This window comes from Tasmannia lanceolata, unplaced genomic scaffold (genome assembly GCF_043159265.1).
Source record: "Tasmannia lanceolata isolate RefF3 unplaced genomic scaffold, GAP_Taslan_0.1 ptg000013l, whole genome shotgun sequence".
NCBI lineage: Eukaryota > Viridiplantae > Streptophyta > Magnoliopsida > Canellales > Winteraceae > Tasmannia > Tasmannia lanceolata.
The window spans coordinates 652895-673935 of NW_027518690.1; the positions used below are offsets into that span (position 1 = coordinate 652895).

The 21041-nt window shown below is 38.3% G+C and overlaps 2 protein-coding genes across 2 annotated transcripts; both read right to left on the minus strand.

Annotated features, from left to right (window-relative positions):
* Positions 1-686: 686 nt before the first annotated feature.
* On the minus strand, positions 687-12048 carry LOC143889403 (eukaryotic translation initiation factor 3 subunit I-like). Its single transcript, XM_077393590.1, has 9 exons — positions 11910-12048; positions 11587-11780; positions 10654-10869; positions 5961-6088; positions 5132-5251; positions 4930-5019; positions 4347-4433; positions 4161-4240; positions 687-1071 (listed from the first exon to the last, which is right to left on the minus strand). The coding sequence occupies exons 2-9, from the start codon at positions 11768-11770 to the stop codon at positions 996-998; spliced, it is 981 nt and encodes a 326-aa protein (XP_077249705.1). The 5' UTR covers positions 11771-11780; positions 11910-12048; the 3' UTR covers positions 687-995.
* Positions 12049-14411: 2363 nt separating this feature from the next.
* LOC143889404 (uncharacterized) lies at positions 14412-20389 on the minus strand. The gene is made up of 2 exons (XM_077393591.1): positions 19308-20389; positions 14412-14796 (listed from the first exon to the last, which is right to left on the minus strand). Exons 1-2 carry the CDS (start codon positions 20244-20246, stop codon positions 14662-14664), a joined length of 1074 nt encoding a protein of 357 aa, XP_077249706.1. The 5' UTR covers positions 20247-20389; the 3' UTR covers positions 14412-14661.
* Positions 20390-21041: the final 652 nt, after the last annotated feature.

Sequence of the window (21041 nt, forward strand, 5' to 3'; positions counted from 1 at the left end):
AATGTGTCATCCCATTTGTTGGGTCCCCTTTTAGGCAAAAATCCATGATTTTAGAATTTTTATGGCTAGAAATGTTATGGCTACAATTTTTTAGGCAAAAATCCATGATTTTAGAATTAATTACCTCCCAGTTTGTATTTGTATTTGGAATTGAGTTTTGAATACAAATTGAATAGATCCGGCAGCTCATGTAGAGGGAAGGGGGAAGAGGGTGAAGAAAACAATTTCCATCGAAAATGTTTTTCTTGCCATCTAAACAGTGGGCCCACGTAATATAGAATTAATGTACAAGTACAAGGAAAGGAATACAGATTCACATAGTTCAAAACGGCTTGCATTTGGAAAGTTTACAGCCAACATGTTCTGCCATGTGAATCGTAAAAATGTCAACCAAACAGTAGTTGGAAATGGAAAATGTGTTCTTTTACTTTGTTTTTCCAGCTTTTTGGTGCATCCAAACGGACTTTGTCCTGTTGAGGAATTTCTTTTGGAAAATTTTCTAAAAAGTTGGAAATTTCATAATTTTAAATAACAGTTGGAAAATACTTTGCAAATTAGGGATTCAAGGAAAAAAAAATTCCTTCACTGAAAACACAATCATATATGAACTGACAACAATCTTAGACATCCAGAGCTCTAGTGTGTTCATTCATCTGCAGGCATAGCTCAATTAACACATACAAAGATCAATTTAAAATAGGATTGCCATTCATTGACACTTCAACAATGCATACAGACTGCAACAGCATAAATAACCCTCAAATTGCACCACCCAATGACAGATAAGTACTCTATATGAAGAGTGTTTCAGTTAATTCGAGCAAAATTCCATCTAAAAACTCAGATTACTTGTCCAAATGAACTGCTTGTACTGTTTGATGGAACATAAGACCACTGTATATTATCATTCAAAAAAAAAGAAAAAGAGGCCATTGTATATGATAAAAGAACAGTAAAAAAATGGGAAAGTCGCATACAGTGACAAGTTTCAGAAGCTACATCTTGATGTTGAAGTAATCTGGATCGAAGTGATGTAACCTCACGTAGCCATCTTCGCCGCCACTCGAGAAACTATCCCAGAAAGAAAAATGATACAGAATCAGCACATGATCATGGAAACTGTCAATGAGTGTTTTCGAGATCAGATGCTTTAGACACCAAAACTCAGTTACACGAGAGAAAAAATTTGAATAGAGAAAGACCTTACTTCTGTATTTGGAATGCTAAGAAGAGCATGTTTAATAGAATTTAAATTAAAAATATGTTTTAATAACTTAAAATAAAGTGGAGGGTTTTATTGGACGGTGTGTGCAAGATTTTTAACGGTTGGTCAGCTAAATCAGTGTTCCAAAACTCGGACTCGGACAAGAACTCAGCGAGTGTTAGAAGACTCAACTCCGACAAGTCAATGACTGGAGCAGTCAATTTTTCAATAACTTGGGGGAGTGTCAAAGGAATTTTGATTGACTTGGTAAGGCAAAACTTGAACTAGTCCGAGAACTGGCCAACGTAAAAAGGGAGTCAAGTTGCGCAAGCTGACGATTGACTCGGGGAGATTTTAAACAGAAACCTAAACGGCAACAAGACCAAAAATAGATGACATTTGTTTCATGTGAGAAGAGCAGGAATACAGTTTGTTTAGACTTTAGAGGATTCCACAAACGTAGTGGGTGTCAAAAACTAGCTAGGGGAGGTGCAGAGAGAAACAGGAGATGTATATAGAAAATCATTGCCCCTCATGTAAATTTTACTCTATTTTTCCCTGTTTTAATCAACAAAATCATTAGCTACTGGAGGGGATTTAGAAATTAATTGGGGGAAATAATGAAGGCTTTCACTAAGCCAATTAAGATCACAGATTGAAACTAAGCCGGAGTGAGAACTTCTTTACATATATTTAATAAGTATCTGGCCCATTGTTGGTATGTGACTCAAACAAAGACAGTGCACAGGGCTAAAAGATCATCTTTGGATCCTTACTCTGTTTGGTTGCCTGGTTTTTTCTCCCACATAAAGGTTACTGATGCTTACAATGGAGGTGCTAGATCCTAGTAGGGAGATATCTCTGCCTTTCATACACACTTTTAGATCCACAGTGAGACAGTGGATGGTAAGCAAGGGGACTAGGGGAGTGAAGAGAACTGGGCTTATCACTGAGAATATGACACCATTATTGTGTGGACTAAATCGTACTTTTGCTGTACATGCGGCAAATCACATGTCCCCCTTCTGTTGTACTATTTCTCTTATTTTAGTCCTTTTGTTATAGCTCAAAAAAAAAGGAAGAAAAGGTGCAAAGTTAAGATAAATGTTACAGAAAATGTCTGGTGTAATGTCTAAATGGTCAAAGAGAACAAAAACAAAATAATAGACACTAGATTCTAAACTCTCCATATTTGGTAATATAGAAAAACCTAAAAAAGTAATAGTACATGTAATCAGAAAAACCTGCAAAGAGTGATACCACCCAAGCTTTTTGGTCAACCAGATTTGAATTTGAATTTTTTTTTTTTTCGAATGGCTAAGTCAACCAGATTCGATGAATTGAAGAAAGAGAAAATGACAACAAACTGGCGATTGCGAGTAAGTAGTGCAATTAAGGGTGAAATTACCTTGGTGGATGGAGACCTTAATCTCCTAAAAAACCTTAAATATAATGAAAAGCTTGCGAGGAAGGAATCGCCCACCCCTGGTGAGGCGTTACTTTCTCCTCTTAAGAAGCAATGGATGAAAGAAAGGGCAGCAGTTAGTCAAAGCTCGGGATTGTCTCCTTCCCAGGCCTCCCTGAATAGTGAGGAAGAACTTCACACGCCCCTTCGTAATTTGCCCATTTTCAACAAGATTTTGGAAAAGGAAAGGCGAACCCAAAGGTGTTTATGGGAAGAGGAGAAACATCTGGTGATTGCAAGTGTGGAAATTAGGCGCGCGACCATGGGTGCTGACCAGGGTCTGGGGCGAGGTATCCCTGAGGTGGAAGATGGACAGCAATTAGTGCAGTCTAATGAATCCAGTAGACGTGACAAAGGAAAGGGTGTCTTGGTATCGTCTACTCTTGAAGAACCTGGGCACCCAGAATTGGAAGGTTTTAATGATTTCTTAACAATTGGCGATGTGTTTGGGATCTCCTATCAGGAGGATCTACGCAAGACTAGAGAAATGTTCCTTGCAATGCAAGCCAGCGTTGTAGATGATCAAATAGAAAGAGTCAAGGAGGCTGAAACAGAACCTGGATTATGCGATTAAGGATCTATCTTAAGAGGTGGCTGAGATGTTCTGTTTCAGGGAGTGTGTATTGCTTTTCCAAAGAACTCATTTAAGGAGAATTAGTTAGTTGTGGAGTAGTGCATCCGACTTCTGGTGGCAGACTTTTTAGATATGATGCTCCTGATTGATTTAATTGTTAAGAGGCAGGCTGGGAAGGAAACGGTTGCAGGAAACCAGGAAATCAGTACTGAGGTGGTGGAAGTTGTGATGTTGGCTTCAGTCCCATAGGTTGGAGGTAAGGCAATTGCTAGAATGAATGTTGGTAGGGGTCAGTCTCTGCGCAGTTAAACTCAAGATCCTAGTTGGGTTGAAAAAAGATTTCAACCCAACTAGCTTGAGAGGCCATGGTCTTTCGCTACTGGAGGCACTTTGGTCTGGGAGTCTCTCTTATCACTATTAGTCAGGAAAAATGAGGGTCGGAAAAGGACATGGGATGAAAGTCTTAGGAAATGCAATAGATAATGTCAAGCAGGCATGATAGGGAAGGGAGGAAAGGGATAGTTTTGGTTTTTTATGTCCTATTTGTATGGTTTATTCTGTATTGGTTTTAGGTATGCCCGTGCCAATATATATATGTTAATCTCTTGTAATGCAGGCTGGGACCTCTGGTCCCGAATGCTTCTTGAGTATTAATGAAATATGTCAACTTTCAAAAAAAAATGACAACTATTGCTATTCCTAAGGACAGAAGGCGGGAAGGGAATAGAACCATGCAGTTCAAAAATGGATAGAAACACTTCTTTCAATGACAAATTTACCCATGGTATGCCCCAAAAAAATCATGGGAAGCTCTGTCACCTTCAGAAGTGTTTCTATTGAATTTTGAACTCTAGGGAGATTTTGCTCATCTGTTAAGGGTGCTTTGTTCCATAAGAAGGTAAGGTTGGAAAAGATACCTCCTCCCATCGGGATTGAATGCTAATGCATTTATTGGTCCAAAGTGGCCTTTTACGCCCCCGATTTCCTCTTGAAGAATCTATAACACGGAAAACAGAAAAACCAAAAGTCATATTTCAAAGTGTTGTCCAAGGCAAAGAAGCATAGTAGGCATATACAGATGCATCTAAAAGAAATAGGTTCACCTTGTGGAAGAATTTTGCCTCAAATTTCCCTGCACGACGATCAGTTGTTGTGACACTAGATGCATCCTGACCACCCCCAATCACCACCTGGAAAAAACAGGAACCACAATAACCCCTTAAAAAAAAGGCTGACATATCAACTGAGTAAAGTCATCAGCATTCACATGGACTTGTCTTCACTGGTTTCTCCTATATGTTGCAAATAAGGAATGCTAGGATGACAGGCGCCCTTGCAAAAAATGGGGCAAAGGGCGACCCATTGGTCGAAATCCATTAATGACAGTTATGATTGCAATTTTCTGTGCCATCATTAATGGATTTTGACCAATGGGGCGCCCTTTGCCCCATTTTTTGCAAGGGCACCTATCATTCTATCATTTCTCGTCGCAAATATATATAGCCCTTTGCCCCATTTTTTTTTTTTGCAAGGGCACCTGTCATTCTATCATTTCTCATCGCTTATATATATATATATATATATATATATATATATATATATATATAAGCACGTGTGTGTGTGTGTGTGTGATTTCTCAGTCCCTCTTTTTCAGGAGAGAAGTGCACAGAGAGTACATGTACATACATGATCAAGAAGTGGTGAAATTGCGCTTGCATTGACTTGGGATTCCGTCACATAGGTCTTGATCAGTGTCAGCGTTCTGATGTCCCAGAGCTATCACAATTATGGAAAAGAAACAAATAAGAAAGGGAAAACTCATGATTAAGTCACCTAATGAGGTTTAAAGTACAAGAAAAGGGAACACATAGGGTGTAGGAGACACTACCTTGGCAGATTTATCCAAGGAGCCTGTCAGAAAATGTGACCCATCTGAGGATTTTGACAGTGATGTAATTGTTTTCTGATGACCAATTTCTTTCTCGGTCTCCTTCAGCAGCTTTCCTGTCTGCAAGTTAAGAGAAAAAAACAAAATGATGAGATCACAAACCAAGCAAATAAAAAAGAGGTGGCAAATCAAATTAAATTTAAAAAAAAAAAAAAAATTATTCACCAATGAGCAATGCCTATTCATTACGCACTTGGCCTAGTCCAAGATCATAAATATTACAAACAAAAATCAATACCAGCAGGGCATGCATACAAATGGTAATCACAGACATTCGGAAATTCATCAATTCAGGCCAAACAGAGTCAATTTTTTTAGGCTAGTGATGTTGGCGCAAAAATGTTTTTGTAATCGCACCAACTCATCTTGTCTTTTTATTATTTAAGCAGCTGTCAAAGGTTATTACAGTTCCCAAAAAGATCTCAGAAGCCAATTAAAGAAGAAAAGACAAGCAGACATTCGGAAATTCATCAATTCAGGCCAAACAAAGTCAAGTATTGAAATTTCAGTTTCAGTTTTGGCCGAAATTCCGTAAAAAAATTCAAAAGTTTCCGAATTTTTAGCTGAAATTTTGGCCATTTTAAAAAAAAAAAAATTCCCTGGAATTTCCGAAATTTCACCCAATTTTTTTAATTTTAATTTCCCCCCTGGAATTTCCTAATTTCGGAAATTTCAGCCGAAATTACCGAAATCTGAAATTTTGGATTTCGGCCAAAATTTCAAACAATGGTTATAGAAAATGGTACATATATGTGATGCAGCTTCTTACCTCAGAGTCCCATATACGGATAACTGCATCTTCACCGGCACTAATTATAGTCCTGTTCAAGGGTCCCCAGACAGCTCTATTAATTCTCCCTTGGGGTCCTGTGATTGTAAGCACGGACTCGCCAACCTCTGCAAAGTAACATCACGGTCAATTAAAAAATCTAAACAGAAAGTACATCCCATAACAAAATCATCAAGAACACTACTAAGATTTTCCTTCAAAGTCTTTAAAATAAAATTAAACAGAGAAAAAGTAACCTACTTCAAGTACAACTCCTAAATCTCATAATCTAAATCTGCCATGGCCTTCTAAAACATAGCCAAATTGCAGAAGTAGAACTTTCAAGACCAAAAAATAAGTACGGGCTTGATTGTTTGATCATGACAGCAAGATAATCAATGATGCTAATTGAGCCCAAAGTAAGTCCTAGTCACTTCATGTCGTGGATGAACATTTCATAACAACTAAATTCCTTCTCAACTCAACTCAACTAAGCCTTTGTCCCAAACTAGTTGGGGTTGGCATATGATTCCTTCAATATGATTAAATAAGATTTTTTAGAAGGAGCTAGCATTCTTGATGAGATAATAATATCCTTGGTGCATCTTTCTGAGTCGATACGTAAGTCCAGAACTGGCATTCTTGATGGGCATTTAGAGGCCCGATTGGGGTGGCAGATGCAAATGAGGCAGAAGTCTGTGCCATTCACCATAGCATTAAAATGCACCAAAACGTGGATTTGTACAAGGTGGTGATTGAGGGGGATTTGCTCAATGTTATAAGATGGCTAAGTGACTCACATGTAGCTCATTGAAGGTTTGCCACATATTTTGACGAGATTCAAGATAGAATTGGGCTAGCTTCGATGTCCTTTATTCAGGTAAGGCGGTCAGCAAATGGGGAGGCAGATAGGTTAGCTAGAGGCGATTTTCTACCTCCCTAATTCTGATTATTTGTAAAAAAAATTATTATGATGCAGTGGGCTGTTTTATCTTTGTAATTCAGGTACCCACTCGGTCTCTGTTTTCATTAATGAAATTTTTTTGCCATTCAAAAATAATAATAATATTGGTGCACTCAAGTGTTTCAATTGTTGCGATCTTTTTTAGCAAAGCAAACTCAGCGATGAACCACCCAAAAAAGCCCAGAGCTTTGAATGAATCTGGACCCACCTTCAATGGATTGGCTTTGCATCTTGCATGTCAGGTTGTATTAAAGACCTTCTTTGATCAATAAAAAAGTGTATGAGGGTTTGCATTCTTCTCTTTCCCACTTGTAGGAAAAGAAATTCCCTCCTCAGGTAAGTTTTGCCTGCCTACAGGTCTTCCTTCGGCTCCTTTTCTTTCGACGTAAAAATGGACGTAAAATTTGTTTATGTTAAAACAAATTTTACGTTGAAAGAAACGGAGCCTTTAGGAAAAGGCAAATGGCTATGATTTGTGGACACGGACACGAGGGTCGCATGTCGACACTGACACAAAGTGTCGGACACGGTAAACCCCAAAAATTTAGAAACTGAGACAAGGCTAAAATAGAAAATATATATAATCATAATTTTTTGATATGGATTCCTGTGTCGAGTTCCGACATGGATATGAGTTGACTGACATGGTAACATCTAAAAATCTAGAAATGGTGACATGTACATAAACACAAATTATTGATTATTACATAAATACGTGTCCTCACATCCACATTAACTCTAACACTCCAAGTAATACATTTAAAAGTGTCCAAAGGAGTTTTGACACGTGTGGAGATGCGTGTCGTGTTGGACACGGCAGGACACATCTGTCAGCAATAAATTCAAAGTGTCGGCAAATCATAGGCAAATGGTAAATGGACATCAATACTCCATACCCGGGTTCAGTTCCTTGACTTGCTATAAAAGGTAAATTCTTACCTAGAAATGCTCCAGTAGGAGAATCTCGCAGGTTTCATTCAACTAACCTAGCAATGAAGAAAGAGAAAAACTGAATCACCAACTTCCATCACGCCCCTTTTTGTCAGATTCTGCACCATCTTTGATCTGTACTAGGTCTAGTCATGCTAACAGGACCATCCTAGGTCCAGTATGACGATGTCTAGAACTTATGTTTAGCCTTTTTAATATTATTATCATCAATTTAGAAAAAAATTTAATATTATTACCATCAATTTAGAAATTTTCCTGGAGAGTGAGACAAGGTAACTTGCACAACAACATAGATTAAATATTAATGAATTAAAATTGTGCAACTTTACTGTCTTTTGTGCATAATGAAAATTTATATTGGAAAAGAAGAGCAGAACAAAGAGACTAAGATGGCCCTTCCAAAACACAAAGGAGTGGAGGCAAAAACTCCCATAAGAATGGGCAAAGATTGACTCTAGGATTCTCCCAATAGGAATTTAGCAGTATAGGCTAATCCTGAGTCTTACTGCCTGAAACACTGTTTGTTCAGTTGGATGATAAAAAGTTTTTTTTTTTTTTTGAAATAGCAATATGTTAAGAGAAAAGAGGACCGAGAAGGGCCTCAAGAGACTACAAGAACACAAGAGGGAAAAGAGGATGATAAAAAGTTTTAAGTGTACATACTGCCCATTACATACACTACTCATCCAAAAATAAAAAAACTTTGTCCAATATAATGTTTGTTTCGGAGTATCAGATCTTGAGTTATCTGATACGTACTGAAAATTCGATAACTTAAACCAAGAGCTCCCCTCAATACATGCTCAAGAGATACTTCTAAATGGGAGGCCCAATTTCCAATTTTAACCTGAAAAGTTCGACGATCTTGAAGGGCATATAGCATTTGAAGCCCAAGAAATAACTGAAGCTCCCTCCCACCATAGAGTCTACATTCTGGAATGTTACTAGTTTAGAAACTAGTAAAAGTCTTCAAAACTTTCTGTCCAACCCAAAGTCAAACTATTGCTTTTCTTCATGTTTTCTGTTCATATCAGTCTCCAACTCGCACTTTTTTTTCATCTTGGTAATTTTCCAAATTAGAGATAAATTCAATTTTCATGAAATTTTCCATACACATGTGAGAAGAAGATGACTTCTAGAAAGATTTCCACTACTATAACCTATAAGGAAAAAAAAGCACTCCACTTTTGTGAATCTAAGAGGTGTGGACCAACTGCGGACCGACTGTGGACATCAACGTAGATTGTGGGTACTTTGAAGAGTTAATTGTGGGTCCTATTAGATGAAGTGTGGTGTGGGCTGGAGTCTCATAGGATTGTTGGTAATTTGGGGTATTTCATCGAACTGCTTGCAGCCCCTTCCTTCTAAGGTTTTTACCCACCGTCTTGCTAACTGCATCAAGAGAAACAGAAATTCACTGCATTCCAACCAAATAGAATTGTTAAATTCTCATCCAACAATAATTGGGCACATGAAGGGACCTTAAAAAGTATTGAAATTGTGCAGCATAGCCTGAGATTCAGCTTAATTAGAATCGTTAATATCCAAAGCCCAAAAAGGACAAACCTCATTCTCCAGTAGGATCCTAAAGAAACCATCGACAGTAGCCGGATCCAAATTACCAAAAGAAGTTGCATTAAAATTCAATTCGGAAACACCGAGAGGGGCTTCTACCACTTGTCAATAGGTCTTGATTTATAAACTCCACCCATTATGTATACAACTTTAGTCACAAGGATATCATCCTCTGGAACTCAACTCCATAAATTCTCTAATTTTGGAACATTGATCATGTGATGATTGGCATTCATATGATGCATATCATTATCTTCAATGTCATATTTGTATAACTGTTCATTGCCTGCATCATTTTTAACTCACGTTGACACATCACACTCTAGTTTATATAAATGCACACACACACACACACACACACACACACACACACACACACATATTCCACAATTTTCAAGATTTTCTTTTTCGATCTTTTTGAAACAAAAAAAAGAGGGAAGAGACTCAATCCTGCCTTGAACAGCACTTTTTGCCTCAAGACGGGGAAAGAAAAAAAATCAGATGAAATGTAATTAAGTGAGAAAAATATTGCAAATGTTCCCATGATGCCCCAACTTGGCAACACTAGCAATAACATATTCAGAATAGGATAATAGGAATGCAGAGACATAATGAAGACAAACTAACAAAGGCCGGTAGCAATCATCCATCCACATATATAAAATATGCATGTCATTACTCTAATACCTATAGAAAAATAACAAAACAGCTTCAAAAGAAGGGGGAAAAGTAAATGTTTTTTTTGGTAGATAAGCTGGGATTGAACCTCCAACCTCTTGGTTGAGAAATAAAGCCTCTTATCAATTGAGCTAGAGGTTAAACCCGTGTGTGTATACATATAACATAATTTTCATGGTTTTATTGTTCGTTGTTGCATATCTCTTAGAAACCATAAAAAAAAAAAAGAGACGAGGGATGAGCCTCAACCCTGCCTTGATCAACAATGATAATGCAAATGTCCCAGTGATGCCTCAACATGGCATCAATAGCAATAAAACATTCAGAACATGATCATAGGAACACAGAGACATAAGTTCAGTAAATTAATGAAGACAATATAACAAAGGTCACTAGAAACCATTCATCCACATATATAAAATACGCATGTCTTTAAGATATTACACAAAAATAATAGAACAAATTCAATCACAAGAAAATTGAACAGTTGTAACAGAAACTTCAAGCATAAGTAGGAATGCATACGTTCCGAAGGATCTCTTGAGATACGCTTCACGTGAATGGCGGAAGGCAGCTCCATGAATGGATCAGTTGTAATCACAGCAAGCTTATCACCAACAGAAAAATCTACAGCCCTAGCTGGAGCTGCAAAATTAAAAGAGTAGAGCTGAGCCCCAGTCTGAACGTTCCAGAGCTTTGCCGTCTGATCCGCACTTCCAGTTATGAGGCGCATTGAATCTCCTGAATGCACAAGGATATAGAAATATACATAAGAGCACTTCAAAAGTATACGTACCACAGCAAACACAAATAATGATGGTAAAACAAAGTCAAATGAAAGTCAAATCACCATTATGTTGAGATTATGCAATGCTTTTCAGCATCCTGAGCATATTGAATGCTTTCAGTTCAGCATACAATAAAATGAGCAGAAATACATGCACCAAAAATGATGATCATATATTCTTCGCGAAACACGTACTTCACTAATCATTAATCACAATGCAATATGAGAGGTGGAGCACTGTGCACATAAAGGTAATTTATGCAAGAGCATCCATCGAGAAGAAAATTGAGGATTGAAGAGCTAAAGAGGTTTTACTGAACCGCCAACACATTTTTTTTGTGCAATAACATCCTTGTATATTTCTCTTTTGTTTTTTAATCGACTTTCTCGGTCGGTCACTCTTTCTTTTCGTTTTTTTTTTTTTTTTTTTTTTTTTTTTTTTTTTTTGAATGGTGTCACCCTTTCTTTTTAAATCAATAAATTCTCATCGTTCAAAAAAAAAAAAAACTACATCATATACAACCATAGCATGTACTTATCAATAGCCAAAATAAACAATTCCAAGATACCAATACAAGTGATATTGAAAGTAGTTCAAATCAAATTTCAGAACATGATATTGATGAATAAAGATGAAGTTTTTCAGAGAGAGAGAGAGAAGGAGAAATTACTGGAGACATCGCAACACCAAACGGCTCCGTTGTGGCCTCTGTAAGTACCCAATCGCTCGCCATTATCAGCGAACCAAAGGGTTGGATTATGGTCTTTGGCGCAGGAAAACAGAAGATCTCCTTCTCTGTTGTATTTCAGAAACGTCAGAGGCCTTTCATGGCCTTTCATCAATATCGGCCTCATTCTCTTCTATCTACCAACCAAAAAAAAAACCCTAATAAGTCTTAAAACCTAAATAAAGCACGTCTCTTTTCAATGAAACCAATAAGTCGCAAGATCAAAATAAAATAAGAAATTGTGTAAGATTGAAGAGATGCACTACCTCGTAGATTCGATCGGAGAGAGAGAGAGAGATGTGAAAAAACCCTAAGCACCAAACACTGGGAGTTGAAAAAAAAAACCCTAGCAGACAGCTGAAAAAACCACGTAATGGTTTATGGCGTGGGTTTCTTAAAGACGGTTTATATATACACTCAACATATTTTGATAATGGCACATTCACTTTGTTTTTCAGTTACCTGATTGGATTTGGACATGTTAGCACTTGAGTAGGGTACTGATATTGGCACTACAAAATTGTAATAATAACACTAAATCAGTTTGTCTTTTATTATTTTAAAAGCAGTCAAAAGTTATCACAGTTCCCAAGATGCTAATTAAAACAGAAAAGTTAAGCTAAGCCTGTGCAATTATTAAAACATGGTAGTGCCATTGTCAGTAGCTCCAGTATTGTGTTTTTACATGAAGGGAGATTTTATACGGTGTATGCCCGGTGTAGTGTATTTTTCAAAGAGTATTGTACAGCTTATCCAACCTTCCATTTGCTAAGCCACAACGTAAATAGGTTCTGTGCCAAAATATCATTTCCATTGGATGATCCTAGCCCTCCGATCCATAAATGAACTTCATATTATGGGAACCACTATAGAATGATCGTAGCCCTCCTCCGATCTATAGATGAAATGCATATTATGGGAACCTCTATAGATCAGAGGGTTGGGATCATCATGTGTAAATGATTTTTAGGCCACAACGTATTTACGAAGTATCCCATTAAATGGACGGTTTGGATCATCCTGTGGTCTGGGCCATACCATACTTTTTGAAAACTAATGGACTGCACTGGCTTACACCATATAACATCTCCCATAAAACATATGATAGGGGGGCCGCACAAGCCCTTACTTTTTAAAATGTGTGGTACAGCCGACTCCATAGGATGATCCAAACCATCATTTTGTCGGGCCACAGTGTAAGTAGGTTGTGCCTTAAAAATCCTTTACATAGGATGATTGGAACCCTCCAATCTATAGATATAGATGGGCTGTCCACAATGGAAACTTCAATAGATCGGATGGGTAGGATAGTCGTATGGAAATGATTTTAAGGAGCATCCTATCAGGTGCAACTCGGGCGGGTTCAACCCGGAAAAAACTCGGGTTGGTTCGGGTCGAACTGGGGCCGAGTCGGGTTCGGGTTGGCAAAAAGGGTTGCTCTGGTTGGGTCGGGTTCGGGTTGGCCTCGACCCAACCGAGTTGCACCCCTTATTCCTCCTACTTAGGTGACCCCACTGTACTTCTTGAAAAATACTTACTTCGGGTTCGGGCACACCGCCGCACACGGGTCATGTAATCAATCCGGGTACTGTAACAGCCGTTAAAACTTGGCTCACTAAAAAAGTGAGACACCAAATGAGTAGTGCCATTATCAAAATATGGTAGTGTGTATAGCAATCTTCTTTTTGGGGCCATTTTGAGATGATCTACATCAAATCAAATGTTCAAGGTCATGCCTTGTAGAGATAGGTACAAAGGACATGTATGTCATTTTAATAGTATGAAAGGTACTTTTGTCATTTATGCCCAGATTGGACTGCAAGAAAAATATTTCTGATGGGAAATTTTAGAAGGAAATGATATGATTATGGTTGATTTAGAGGGATATCATCTTAAATTGAAGCTTCCACTTGATTGGATTGGCAAAAAAAGTAGTAAAGTTTAGAAATATTTTTCCTTTCCAAATTTCTCCCAAAAATTCTTACAATCCAAACACAGCCTTAAAAGGAAAAAGAGAATTGAAATACCCAATGAGCTAATAACTCCATGATGGTATAATATTGTTTGTTTGTTTGTTTTGCCCCATAGAAAGTCTAAGTTCTATGATTGAGCCAGGACGGGTGTGGCTCTTCGGCATAAGTCTCGGGTTTGCTCCCTTGAGTCTGGAGACGTGTGATCGAATCCCACCCGGGCTTACCCGATGCACGTGGTTTACGGGCTATTGCGCGCATTCGTAGGGAATAGTCCTACTTCCAAAGGGGGTGGGGGCACCCTACGTCACCCCCCCCCAAAAAAAAAAAAAAAAAGATTAATTCTTTTGGCTCTGTTTCTTTCATAAAATGAATTTTCCACCAATTTTTTAAGAGAAAAGGTGGGCGTACAATTTGTTTTACGCCCATTTTACTTCAGAAGAAACTGAGACTTTATAATATTTTTTCCCATTTTCTTACTCATCTTCTTCTCCCCCTGCAAGGCAAGATCAACTTTGCACATATTATCAAAACACTGTCGTGCCTATATCATTTCCCAAAAAGATATTGTATAAACGAGTTTATTCTGCATGTTTGCCATTGAGAAAGTTTCTTTTAATTTTATTTTTCATTATTGAAAGGGAAATGCTATCCTGACTACCTTGTTTCGATAATGGCAATCCACACTTCATTAAGAAATTCTAATTGCATGTTGAAAGCATCTTGGAAATTGTAAACTTTCTTAATGCTAATTTAAAAGGTGCAAAAGAGAGGAGTGTCATCATCAAAATGAGAAAATGCAAATTATAACAGTTGCCCATTGTAATATACTGCATTTTGTGGACTGCTAATTAGTTTAGAGGATCGTATGTTTGATACATAGTGTCCATGCCTGATGCATTCATTTGCCAAAATCACAGTGTCGGATTAGGAAAGCTACACACCAGGAGAATATATACATAGAAACATACATATATATGCATATAAGGGTGATAGATATGCTTCAACAGACCTTGTTGTAGAACAACTTTCTCTATTGTGCAGCAGCTCATATCAAGCCCATCACAGGCCATGGAGTAAGCCCTCCAGCTGCCGGCAGGGAAGCTCTTATAATGGGCACACGCTTCACGACAGAAAAAGCTTCATTGAGGCGTGCCGCACGAGTCATGAACTGAGATACCTTCTGCAGATTTCATATCCATCAGTATAAAAAATAAAAGAAGAAAAAGGAGATCCAAGAATAGAATCGAGTAATGTCGCTGCTCTTGTGAATCTCTCATTTGTTAAACAGATATCAGTAAAGCCCATGACAAATGAACACATTGTCAGATTTGTAGTATATTAGTATATCACAAGCCAATTCAATTAGTAAATGTCAAGTCTTTCTGAGAAAAATAAGAAAAGAAAAATGAAGCCAAATATGAAGTACCAATAACACCAATATGTTTGGACGTACCCAAAAAGTGAGAAAATCAAAGTAAAAGGAAGCCTTTTCCATTCCCTAGCATTGTTTGGCTGTCATTTAATATTCACATGGCAGTCCTTGTCGGCTGTGAATTTTCCAAATGCAAGCCATTTTGAACTGTTTAGTTTTCCTCTCAAAACAAGAGAAAAAAAAGGAAAGTAAAGAAATGCGAATCTATATTCCTTTCCCTACACTTCTATATAATGTGCATCCAAATGGAATCCAAGGGATTGACCTGGTCAACCTGGGAAAATTGTATTGTAGACAGCTAGTTGCTGGACGCAAAAAGAAGTGAGTCAGCATGGGATTGGTAACAAAAAAGTATCAAAATGAGCTAGCATGCTAAGGTTTTTTTTTTTTTTTTTGAATGATAATAACGAAATTTTGAAGCAAGGGCAGCATCCTAAGCAGAAGTTTGGCACTACCACACCTACATCTTGGTATTAGAGCAGCCTCCACGTCCCATGTTCGAGACATGGAAGGGGGGACCTGTGGGGAGGACTACCTGGTAAAAAGCCAAAGTGAAAGCCGCCGGAATGAAGTTGCCACGGAGTGGGCTGCTGCGGAAGGGACGACCTATGGAAAGGTCTACCTGGAAAAAGGTCAGAGTGACAGCCGTCACAAAGAGGGTTGCCGAAGACGACGGATGCGAAAGCGTGGTGGAATGTTACGGTCATTGTTTAAAAACTCATTGACTCAAGTTGGAACTCGCCCGAGTCGACTCCATTTTACCTTGGCCGCATTCCACGTTGCACCGCATCCGCATTCAACGTTTTGCCCTAGAGAGCCAATAAAAATTGTTTTGACTATCCGAGTTATGACCACGCCAACCGTATCAACCGCGCCGCGTCCACGCCGAGTTGACAAGGATTTTTCTTGGCCACGTTCCGCGTCAAATCTACGTTTTTAAAAACTGGTTACGGTCCTGAGTGGGAGGCCGCTTAGGTATGGGACTAGGTGGAACCCAGCCTGGCATGGAACAGGTTTAAAGGGCCTTGTCTAACTCATTCCATCAGCTCTGAAGCTTTTGTCGTAATGTTAAGGTACCTAACAGATTATTACTGATGTAATCATAAAAAGCTGATTTTTCAAGCACGAGTGCCATCCAGTTTAGGCCCGTGCGACATGCAGAATGATGGCTTTATGGATAGTATCGTCAAAAGCTAGCTCTTGTCTTGGTTGCAACCATGCCTATATAATATAATCATTTTTATATGATATTTTTCATTTGGAAAAAACCATTAAAAAAATCATTTGAAAAAACCGCAAATCGCTCACCTGCGGGTGAGCTTCCACGACCGATTGCTTAACCAAATAACTCCTTCCCTAGGACGTCGGGACGCATGGTGCGGAAGATTGGCCCGCTCCGCAAAGCTTAGCTTTGCGGTTCGCTCTCCATATGTAGTCGGAAGAGAGAGAATTATAGGAAGGACTGGTAATAGTGCTTTCTCTGGACGATAATCAGAGAATTCAATCAGTGACCCCAGGCCATGCTATTCCATGATATTGGAAAAATGGCAGCGTAAAATCGGTAAGAAACCAAAACCTCCTCCATGAATTTGAAACTCGAGGTAAGAAGGAAGAACAGAAAAGAAAGAGTGGGAGAGAAGAGATGCATTGACGCAAGAGACGGAGGGGGGAGGGGGCGGCGGGTTAGGATTTTATAGGTGGAAAGTTTGGGCTGAAGCAGTGGGCCACGAGTTTGGCCAATAGGATATAAGAGGGAGGTAAGAGGAGTTTAAGGGTTTTAAGTGGTGGGCCATAGAAGTTGCCAATAGCATAGAAGAAAGGGCTTAGGGGGTTTAAGTGGTGGGCTATCGTAGAGGGCCAATAGGATTATAAGGCTTTTTAACTGGACTTGGGCTTGGGGATAGGGTAGTGGGCCATATGTAATAAGCAAATATAGTGGGTGATGGGGTTGATGTGGACATCCCCCTTTTCCACAATAAAATACTAATTTATTTATTTTTTTGAAAATTTGTTGGCAATATTTATGGGCCTGTGTCCTAAAATACTAAATAAAACAAGATATATTTGTCCATGAAATAAATAATCCTAATATTAGACCATAACACGAATAATCCGTTGTACTGCTTCCAAGTGCCAAAAGATGAGAAACAGTTACATCAAATACAGTGATCTTTGGAAATTAGCTAAAGATAGATTTGGTGAAAAGTTATTTCTTATACGATATCACATCAATTTGGATGGTTCGACTTTTCAGCGTGCTGAAACTGGGCCTACATAAAAAGTTCGCTTACATCAAATAATATTTGGGAAGGCCTCACATCAAATGCCAGATTAATAAGAACTTCTAGAAGAATTTATACCTATCGCATGTAGCAGTCTGCTATTTTTATTGCCAAGAACAAAGCCAAGAAATCAAGGTGTAACTTCAATAAATAAAGATTGATTTAGCCAAAACCTATACAGCTTATGATGTTGTCCTCGTATACTAAACACACACTGCAACCATCTATATACTTGCATACAAAGCTTTCTTGAATCAAATAATATTTGGCAAAGCATGACTTTATGTCTTGAGTTTCAGATTACTAACTGTTAGGAAAATTTATAGATATCATAGTATTCGCATGAAGCAGCCCACCAATCACCATTATTATTGCTAAGAAAAAGTCAAGGAGAGAATCAGGAAGCACTGAAAAATGGAAATCTTTGGAAAGTTTGATTGACTAAATCAAGTGCTTGACTGAGTTTGAAGATAATTCGGACTCAGGGCATCATCAAGACGAAGTCTTTGTATCTTCATAGGCCTCATAAGTGAATCACGAGCATGCATCCAGTTGATGACAAATCAGTCTTTTAAGCTGGTTAAGGTTGATGCCGGAAGATTCCTTACATTGCTTTTATCTTTTCAAAAAAGAAAAAAGGTTGATGGTAGAAGAAATATAGCATTTGTCTTCTTGAATGATGTTCGTACCAAAAAAAAAAAAATGTCAAGACGAATGAGAAAATGATGAATGTGACATTTAATGGGATTATTAGCTGTGCTCCCCCTAATTGCATTGGTTGCCAAACATCAATCCAAGATGCAGTACAATAAGGTTCACCTCTAAATAATTCATCTAAAGACCCAAATAGGCAACTCTTTTATTTATGACAGTCTAGACAAATCAAGCTGAAAAATCACTTCCAGATCTATACTTCTTAAAAATAGAAAAGAAAAATGTGTTGGGGATTAAAGTTCATTGGCTGCCAAGAGGCAGTGGTGATCGACTGGAGTAAAAGAAAAATTAAAGAGATCTAATTAAAGAAAAGTGTAAAAACAAAACGAATAAAAGGTCCAAATTTCATCTTAAAGTAAGAAAATCACGAGCTTTTTTGGTTCAAACAATATGGAGTGGAAGTGTCAGAGCTATCAGCGATGGAGCATCGATACACACATGTATACGAAATAGAATTATTGAAAGCACCACAGACACTTTGAAAGTTGATAATTGGAGCAGCTAGCAAACAAACCTCTCAACTGCTCCAATGATGAATACATAACCAATACAACATATCGATGCAAATAAACCTAAGTGAAGGGCAAAGATCGAAATCGATCCTACAACCACACACACAGCTTGAAACAAGAAATTTCTTGGAGATACTGTTCACAGCAAAACAATGAAATAATCATCAGCATAGTGAATTCCAAATAACAAATATCGAAAATATTTTAAAAAAATCAAGTATGGATAATGAGTCGTGCCAAATATTCTACAGACCGAATAGACAAACAAAAATTATTAGTGAACATCAAGTGAAATTGAAGAAGAGCAACGTAAACAAACTTCTCAACTGCTCCAGTGGTGAATACATAACCAACGCAACATATCTTTTTTCTTTTTTTTTTGAATGGTAGCAAATTCATTCAAGAGAACCAACACAACATATCTATGCAAATAAACCTAAGTGAAGGGCACAGACCGAAATTAATCAGACAACTACCCCGCTACAGATCAACCAGACTGAAACACGAGATTTCTTGAAGATACTGTTACAGCTAAACAATGAAATAATCACCAAGCATAATAAATTCTGGCCCAATCCAAATAACAAATATCAAGACAATTTAAAAACAATCAAGTATAGGGAAGAAGAACAAACACAATAAGCTAATGAGTTGATAAAAGAAAGGCTAACCTTGTCCTCCATGCTAAAATCAAGTATAGGGAAGAAGATCAAACACAATAAGCTAATGAGTTGATAAAAGAAAGGCTAACCTTGTCCTCCATGCTAACATTAAACGAAATGCCACGGGCCTTGCGCTTCATTTTATACAATTTCCTTCCTAAAAGAACAAACCCCATCACAGCTGCAGCTATGGAAAAAGACCAAACAGGACAAACCCTAACCCTAAAAGCACAAAATTTTAAAATCTCTAAAGGCAATTTCCACCAAACCACCCTCTTCTTCTCCCCAACATCAGATTCCTCTCCACCATCATCAACATTTCCCACCTCTCCTTCAACAAACTCAGACAAGTGGGATCCATCTCCTCCCATATCAGACGAAAATTCGACCGAATTCTTACCCCTTAACCCAACTCCCTCAAAACCCACCTCTTCTTTTACATCATCTCCACTACCCATCACTCTCTTCCCTTTAAACCCCTCAAATTCCCCAAAATCCATCCTATCACTGCCCGAATCGGACCAAAACTCCGTAAAACCCTCATTTCCGATCTCAATCCCTTCAATTTCCCCAATTCCTTCAATACCCACTTCCCTTTTCTGATCATATCCATAACCCAAATCTCCTTTCACTTCAAATTCCCCAAATTTCCTGTCAGCCGATCCATCACTGCCAGAATCCGACCAAAATTCGCCGGAATTCCTACGTCTCAATTCGATCCCTTCAAAACCCACTTTTCTTTTCCCTTCATCTCCATACCTAGAGTCCGAATTAGGATCGATCCAACTCGGATTATCCGAATCCACTGAGTCCTTTTCTCTATCTTCTTCTTCTTCTTCCTCCTCGATTGTTTTGGCATATCTTTTTTCAGAATTTAGGGTAAAGTAATCGGACCTAATCACGCCTTCAGAGTCCCCATCAATTCCTTCAAAATCTTTAGAATTTACCAATAAATTAGGTGCAGAAGAAAGAGGCGTGTCTGAATTAGGAAGCACTTCCCAGTCCTGTAACTTTCCCGCTTCTTCCATGGCCGTTTAAACAGAGCAAATGCAAAACCCTAGTGTTTTTTTTTCCTTTTTTTTCTGTATTTCCTTCTTGTTGTGGCAACCCAACAAACCCACGTATCACCTAGGTATCTTCTCTGGCAGAGAGAGAGAGAGAGATGAGATTCCACGTTTTCTGTTTCCTGCGAAGATAATTAACCGAGAAAAAATAGGGATTTGCTAGGGACAATTGTATAAGGCATTTCGCGGATGGGATGGGCTGTGCATTTGAGAGCAGCCACACAGGCTTAGATTTTGTCTTATTAATTTATTCATCTGAGGTGTCTGCTCTCACAAGCAACACAGCCCGGACGCGAAACGCCTTATCCGATTGTCCCCTAGCAAATCCCGATATAATGATAGGATTTTGGATCCTTTGGTTGATTGCGAAACCACCAAATTTCTGATTAAAACATCGTAGTGCGGCTAAAGTGAGATGATATCCGCACTACCATTTTTTTATTGGTAGACTCACTTTATTCGACTTAATTTAGATTTTTCATTGGATGGTAGAAATTAATATTGGCACACCCATTGTTTGGATGAGATTTTATTTGGGGGAAATGATAAATTGGCCTCCTTTCTTTACATTGGACAGCCAGCTCCGGTGTACGTGGCAGTCAGGCCCTTGAATTCTTCCCAAAAGTGCAAGTAAATCATCTCCGATTGGATGATCCTAACCGTCCCTGTACAGATAGAAGAGTAAGGATCATCCAATTGCAGATGATTTATGAATGTACGATTTGTATCATCTGCATCTTAGCCCGTAAAGTCCAGTAT